This window comes from Sander vitreus, chromosome 6 (genome assembly GCF_031162955.1).
Source record: "Sander vitreus isolate 19-12246 chromosome 6, sanVit1, whole genome shotgun sequence".
NCBI classification, from domain to species: Eukaryota; Metazoa; Chordata; class Actinopteri; order Perciformes; family Percidae; genus Sander; species Sander vitreus.
In genome coordinates this window covers 8,101,883-8,108,596 of record NC_135860.1, presented here as the reverse complement: position 1 = coordinate 8,108,596, position 6,714 = coordinate 8,101,883, and the positions used below count along the sequence as shown (strand labels likewise).

Sequence of the window (6,714 nt, the reverse complement as noted above, 5' to 3'; positions counted from 1 at the left end):
TGATAACCCTTTACCACAAACTGGGTTTGCACATTTGATAAAGGTGACGAAATACAGTAATGGCCATAAGTCAGCAAAATAGGGACACATTTCTTGTTTTAAATGTTATCTGGGCTTTGTATAAACAAATAAATATTGCATTTGTTTGTCAAAATGTATGATATATCTTATAGTCACTGTATGCTACATAGTGAGAGGTATGTTCTACATTAAGAGAAATCTAAATGCACATATTGGGGATCTGGTGTAGTGCTGTGTACAAATTACTCTCAACACATCTCAGATATAGAAAAGATAGAAAATCCATTGTATTTAATCATGTTCAACAGCTTCAACAGAACTGATGCGTCATTTTCTTTATGGGTCATTATCTTTATGGGTCATTATCTTGAGTCCTGAGCGGTCCACAGCTCCAAAACCCCCCTCTGGACCCAAATTATACTTGAAACAATAACAAACATACAATGAATGAGTAGAAGAATTGAGCTGCAGTACAGTAGAAATTGTGTCTGACAATTCATGTCAGGGCTTGGAGCCAAAAGCAGCTGTCAACTGACACATATCAGTTTGTAAGCAATTCTCATAAAATTAGTTGAAGTCATAATCAAGCTGATAAAACAAGATTAAGCATGTTTTTTTTGGAGTTGTTAAAAAGGGTCTGGGTCTACAGGACCCCAAGAAGAACATTAGGATGATGAATTCCACTTTTACAGATTAAAGTCAGAATGTAATTTAACTCATGTGGGGTATCTGCCATATCAGATGGAGCCCCCAACCTTTACACACCATTTGCTACAAAACTTATCTTCCTCCAATAAGATTTGTAGAAGACTTCAGTAACTCCATAATATTTGTCCGGAGCTCCTTGGCTTTCTCTGCGTTCTCTCCTTTCTCCACCTGTTCTCCTGCCACCTGGAGCCCCTTCAGCACCGACTGCAGGGCGTCTGCATTCTTCACTGAGTCCATCTGGTCTCTGTCTGCCCGGATCTCGTCCACCCAGTCCAGGTACGCCTGGAGTAATCCGAGGTCATCCATAAAGTTTGCAATAATCCGGAGTCCCGGTCGACATTGCTCCAGCTCCCTCAGCCTCCTCCTCCCCACCTCTCCGATGTCATTCCCAACAATGCTGATGGAGGAGAACCAGGTAAGAGTTATTACTTTTTATTGTAACAAGCCAACAACTCACACTAGATGGCAGTGTTTCCATACATTATCACATTGAGAACACTGAGCAGAAGTTGATGTGTTTTAGTCTTACGTCAGTGTCCTCAGAGAGGTGTTTTTGCTGAGGCAGCTGACGATGTTTTCTGTTCCTCGCTCTGTGATGCCAGTGATGTCCAGATAGAGTTCCTCCACAGTGGTGTTGTGCTCCAAAGCGTTCCACAGCTCCATAACCCCCTCCGGACCCAGGTTATTGCCACACATACTGTATACATTAGTGTAATAATTGTGTTACTGTTAAATATATATAGTATAGTGTCTAATAACTCATAACAAAGGCATGGAGCCAGAGGGCTCAGGGTATCTGCAGGTCTGGAAAAGTTTAAAAACTTCTTCTCTAAACTTATTTTTAAAAAATGAATGTGAGCACATCATTTTATTTGTCATCTTTTTAATATTATTGCCTTCTGTTTTATATTTAGTGTATTATTATTATTAAAAAACATTCAATTCAGTCCCCTCAAAGAAAGGCCTTAGAATATATTAAAATGTTAGAAAATTAATTAAAGTTCATCTGCTGTAGATAATAACATTAGTTACTTTTCTTTATGTGGTTGTGGGCTGTCAGGAGAGACAGATCTGTAAACCACAAGATAGACTGGTGCACCAGAGGATTGTGCATGCAAGAGACTCTTCAGTCCTTTTTTATGTGTCAGTCAGCAGCGTCAGACATGGAGCAATCCCTGTCACTACTGCTAGCTACAGTACATTCTGTAGGAAGCTCATCATCCCATTATGGACAGGTGTCAATTTTACCAAAACCTTTAGTTATTTTTTAATTGGTTAACCCATCCATTAACTTTCGTTAAAGTCAGTTATCTGGATACAGAACACATGTTTATCATACTACTGTACTCGGAATTATTGCTACATACAACTGACAAAAAATGTGATTTAAATGTCAATACATTCATAATGTTAAAAAATAATTGTAGGCCTTATTGTCCTGACTAGTTTTCCGTCATTCTTTCTGTTATGACTGGTAATAAAAAGTTCTTACATTTTATTCTCAAAAGTGGCATTTTAGTAATTGAAATACGTTCTCTGCAATGACTTACAAGAGCTTCTTCACTTGGCACTCATTCGATTTCAGAATTGCAGATTCTAAAATAGCAGCTTGCCTATCCAGGCAGTTGTATCTCAAACTGAAAAAGAATAGAAGAACATTAGGTCAACATTGCTTTTAGCAGTCAATTTATCAATTGAAGAAGCTCACGTGAGGGGCTGGAGTCAATCACAGCGTGCATTAGACAGGTACACCCAGGTTGCCAGTCTATCACAGAGCGAACATTCAGACAGACAAGCATGCAGACACAGAAAGAAGATGTGTACTCCCCACAGAAAGGCATCGGCCAGTTAGGAAATTCAAAGCCAGACTTGTCAAAAATCTCATTGTAATTCTTATCTATTTGACAAGGTAATACAAAGTTAGTAACTCACTAGAGAGATTCACAGCGGTGTAGGATTGGCCCCAGTCTGTTCAGTCCTCTGTTTCCAATGTTGGAGTAGCCTAAGTTGAGCTCTTGCAGCTTGTGAGGCGAGAACTGCAGCACGTAATGCATGGCTGCACAGTCCACAACACTCAGCTTCATTTTGAACAGGTTGAGCTTCTTGATCTCTGGTGCTGCAATGCTGGTTGCTTCCTTTCTGTGGAACTCCATCAGGCAGTGGAGAAGATTCAGGGCAGCCTGGTTCTTGAGCTTCCTACCCTTGAACTGGTCTTGGAACCACAAACCCAGCCTGGCGGGGATGCCATCCCCATGCTCCATGGGGGAAAGAACAAGGCCATCCAACTGGCCTGCTAGCCGAGCCCGGAGCATTCCCATGAAGAAACGTGTGAACATCTGGAGGCTCTCCAGCTTGTCCATGTTGAGGTGTGTGTTTTGCAGGGGTGCAGCTGTGGAGGATGGTGGACGTAGCCCAAAGCACCAGAAGTCCAGAGCTTGGATTATGTCTTCCTGGCTGAAGAGATTGATTGCGCAGTAGAGGGCAGCCAGATGTTCTTGAACAGTCAAGTGGAAGAAAGAAAACATCTCCACTGTTTCCTCTTTGAGAGGCTGGAGGATGTGACAGAGAAAGGTGCTCTGCAGATCAGCAGGTGTAACGCCGTAGTTTTCCAAATCTGCTCTGTTGAACATGATCTTTTTCTGTAGAAGGTTTTCATAAGCCAGTTTTCCCAAGTTTGTCAGTTGTTGCTTTGCTAGTGACAGAACCTCAGATCTTGGGGTGCTTCTCCCTGCACTCCCCCTCAGCGCATGGTGCTTGACTGCTGTGAACAGGTAGCAGAAGTACACCTCGCTGACTGTCCTGGGTGGGTTTAGCTCCAGAGACTTTGAGTCACCAACATCTTGATTTCCTGAAGAGAAAAACTCAGCCATAGCGGTACAGATGATGTAGCAATAAAGAGGGATGAAGGACAGCACAAAAAGGTTGTCATTGTTCAAGATGTAATCGTAGACTTTTTCAGCAACTTTTCTGTCTTTGTAGAACTTGTTGGTATATTCCTTCACCTGGTCCTCCTCAAAGCCCAGCACCACACAACATCTCTGGAAGAAACGCTTGGGAGCTTCAGTAGATGGTCTTGTCGTGAGAATGAGCGATGCCTCTGGGAGAAGGCTTCCCTTGATTAAAGCCACCATCAGCTCTGACACCGGCACCCTCGAACGAATGCCAATGTTTTTGTCAGGACTGTTCCAGTCCAAGGGGAATTTGAACTCATCTAAACCATCTAAGACGAAGAGCAAAGAGCTTGGCGAAGTGAACAGATCAGGTAGAGCTTCCTTAAGGTACCGGAACCGTTCTCCAAGCAACTCCAATAAACTCAGTGGCGCTTCAATCAGATTGAGCTCTCTGAAGCGCAGGTCAAAAATGCAGGTGAATTCACGCATGTTCTTCCCAATCGCCCACTCATAGACGAGTCTCTGTACTGCTACGCTCTTTCCAATACCAGCAATACCCTTCACTTTAACCCTTTTGGGGGGCCGTCCCGATGTTCCTTGGGGGCCCAACAGATGGCACGGCCGGATGCGCTGGCAAGCCTGATGAACATAGATGCGAGCTCGTCTGCTCGCCAGGTCAAAGTACTCATGTTGGCTGCTGTCAACTAAGTCATCGTCTTCTGTCACAAAAAGGTCAGTGTAGCGGATCTCAATGTGAGAAGCTGAGTTTGAAGCCACTCCCTCACCCTCTGAGTAACACTTCAACTGCTCTGTGCGTTTCAGTAGGGTTGTTTTATGGGCAGAAATGGGAACTACAATGGAAGACAGCAAGATGAAATATATTGTCAACAAACTTAAATTACTTTTCAGTTTTCTAGAAGATACATATTTTGAGTTACCTTCTTCAGCTACCTAAGATTACATACCTCGGATGTTGGCCAGCTTTACACTCCTGCTAGGTTTCAGTTCTTCTTTAGCTACACAATAAAGATAATTTCACTTGAATGCATTTTTAAAACATGGGAACAAGTCAAGTATGTTTACCACTAGAAAGAAAACACATTATAATATAATATTATATAAATCTAGTTTTTGATAAGATAATAAATCCATACCTTTAACCTCAAGAGTCGGGGTAAATCTCTTGCTCTTTCCTTTGAACAGTTTAGCAATGGGGCCTTTAGGCTTCTTTTCTGTGGAGATTACAGGATTCATATGGTAAATAACACATTTGATTATATGATATTACATAGGCCTAGTGTGATTTCAAGTTGGTTTGGATACCATGCATTTGTTTAAACATGTCAGATTCCCAGGAGACAGGAACTGTACTAGCTGAATGCTAACATGCTCACAGTAGGAATGCCAACTTGCTTATGTTTAGCAGGTGTAATGTTTACCACGTTCACCATCTCAGCATGTTAACATGTACTAATTAGGTTTGTGGGAATGGCCCAGTTTTGCAGGTATTTGATCATAAACCAACTTTTTAAACAAACATTTGAACATTTTGACCTGATGTTGGCACTAGAGGAAAGGTCTGGGTCATTCATTACAACATTGCACAGCAATCTGTCCAACAGTTTGCATTACATTTCCAACATTTCACTCATAATAAAAAAATGTATCTGAATCCGCCCTATAGTACCAAAATGGTGGACCGACCAGCAAACATTGGCATCCCTAGAGCCCATCACTATCATGATGGCTATGAGAAGAACTTGTCATAGCTGAGTTAACAAATATTCATGCATTTACAATCCATTGCCAAAGTCAGCAAAAACTACTTGGCAAGACATCACAGGTGATTGTATCCTGTTAATAATCTTCCTTCACCTGTTACTCATGCAGTAAAACTTGATTGTCTTTAGTTCTGCACCGCCAGTTTTTTGTAACTTTCCTTATGCATCTGTTGAATAAACAATAAATCATTACAGTCATCACCAGTGTATTAAAACAACCTCACCTTCAACTTTTACAGGTGCAGGCACTGGCTTACTGACAACATAGTCCCTGCAGTGTCTCTCCACCCAGACCTGCAGATCTCTGCAGTAATAATCCTGCACCTCCCTCAGCACCTGCAGGAACTTTAGGCTGCTCTCCTCTGTGGCACACACCATCTCTAGAGCCTGGGCCATGGCGTTGGAAGGTGACCTCTCCAGCAGAGACAGGTAGTGGGCAGAGGAAAGCACCTCAGCATCGCGCAGCCAACGCAGTAAGGGTGCTGGGTGGTCGAGAGTCCAGTTCAGCAACAAGTCTCTCTGAGACCGGAGCAATTGCTGAGCTGAGTCCATGGCTTCAGAAAATACTGTCGGGAGGAATAAGATAAATACATTACAAAATGTCATGCATTCAGAAATGACAAATTCATAGTATGAAAAATGCAGTACAGTAAGGAGTTCTGCATGAACACTACCATGCTCATTGATTAAAATGCTTACCTTAAAGAAACATTTTATTATGTTCTGTGTCACTTTCTGTCTCGTCTACTTTTTCCTTTTGAGTGTTTGCAGGAGAGTGGTTTGTGTTCTGTCTTAAAGTGGAGGGAGGCGGAGTGCTATTCCTTGCTGTCGGCAGCAAATCAAATAACCATTCAAAGCGTCCATAGTTCAACGTTCAAGTCTTTGTCTTTGCTTCTGATTATTCACTTTTGTTTGAGCATGCTCAAACATGCCAATCCCCTCAAGTGACTTGGGAGTAACACATAAAGTGAAGAAAAATATCAAACTGTTATTCATTTTTTATAACATTGTGACTTCAGAATCCATTGCAATGCTGAAAACTGACTATAACAGTCAGTTTGAGTATATAAAACAGATTGACCAGCAGTTTAAACATTCTGTTGTTGAAATACAAAAGTTGTAGCTTGACACTTTCCAGCTTGCCTCCAACTTCTTGCATAACTGAGATGACCTACATACACTGACAATTATGAATCTGTGGCAGGCAGAACAGTTCATTATTAATCAGTTTTATTCAACTTTCTATGGAACTTTTATCACTATCACCTTTACCACACTGTAAGATATTTGGTTTATGTAGACAAAAGGAATCA

The 6,714-nt window shown here is 41.6% G+C and overlaps 1 protein-coding gene across 1 annotated transcript; it reads right to left on the bottom strand.

Moving 5' to 3' along the window:
• Window positions 1–401: 401 nt before the first annotated feature.
• On the bottom strand, window positions 402–5,953 carry LOC144518931 (NLR family CARD domain-containing protein 3-like). The gene is made up of 7 exons (XM_078251812.1): window positions 5,626–5,953; window positions 4,775–4,852; window positions 4,586–4,636; window positions 2,662–4,471; window positions 2,280–2,366; window positions 1,259–1,426; window positions 402–1,126 (listed from the first exon to the last, which is right to left on the bottom strand). The coding sequence occupies exons 1-7, from the start codon at window positions 5,951–5,953 to the stop codon at window positions 802–804; spliced, it is 2,847 nt and encodes a 948-aa protein (XP_078107938.1). The 3' UTR covers window positions 402–801.
• Between the last annotated feature and the right edge of the window lie 761 nt (window positions 5,954–6,714).

Bases quoted from the DNA above. Each gene is read 5' to 3' on its own strand.
- LOC144518931 (XM_078251812.1), bottom strand. From the start codon at position 5,953: ATGGACTCAGCTCAGCAATTGCTCCGGTCTCAGAGAGACTTGTTGCTG. The intron at 4,472-4,585 runs GTATGTAATCTT...CTTCCATTGTAG, and splicing joins AAAGCTGGCCAACATCCGAG to TTCCCATTTCTGCCCATAAA. The intron at 2,367-2,661 runs GTGAGTTACTAA...ATTCTTTTTCAG, and splicing joins CACCGCTGTGAATCTCTCTA to TTTGAGATACAACTGCCTGG.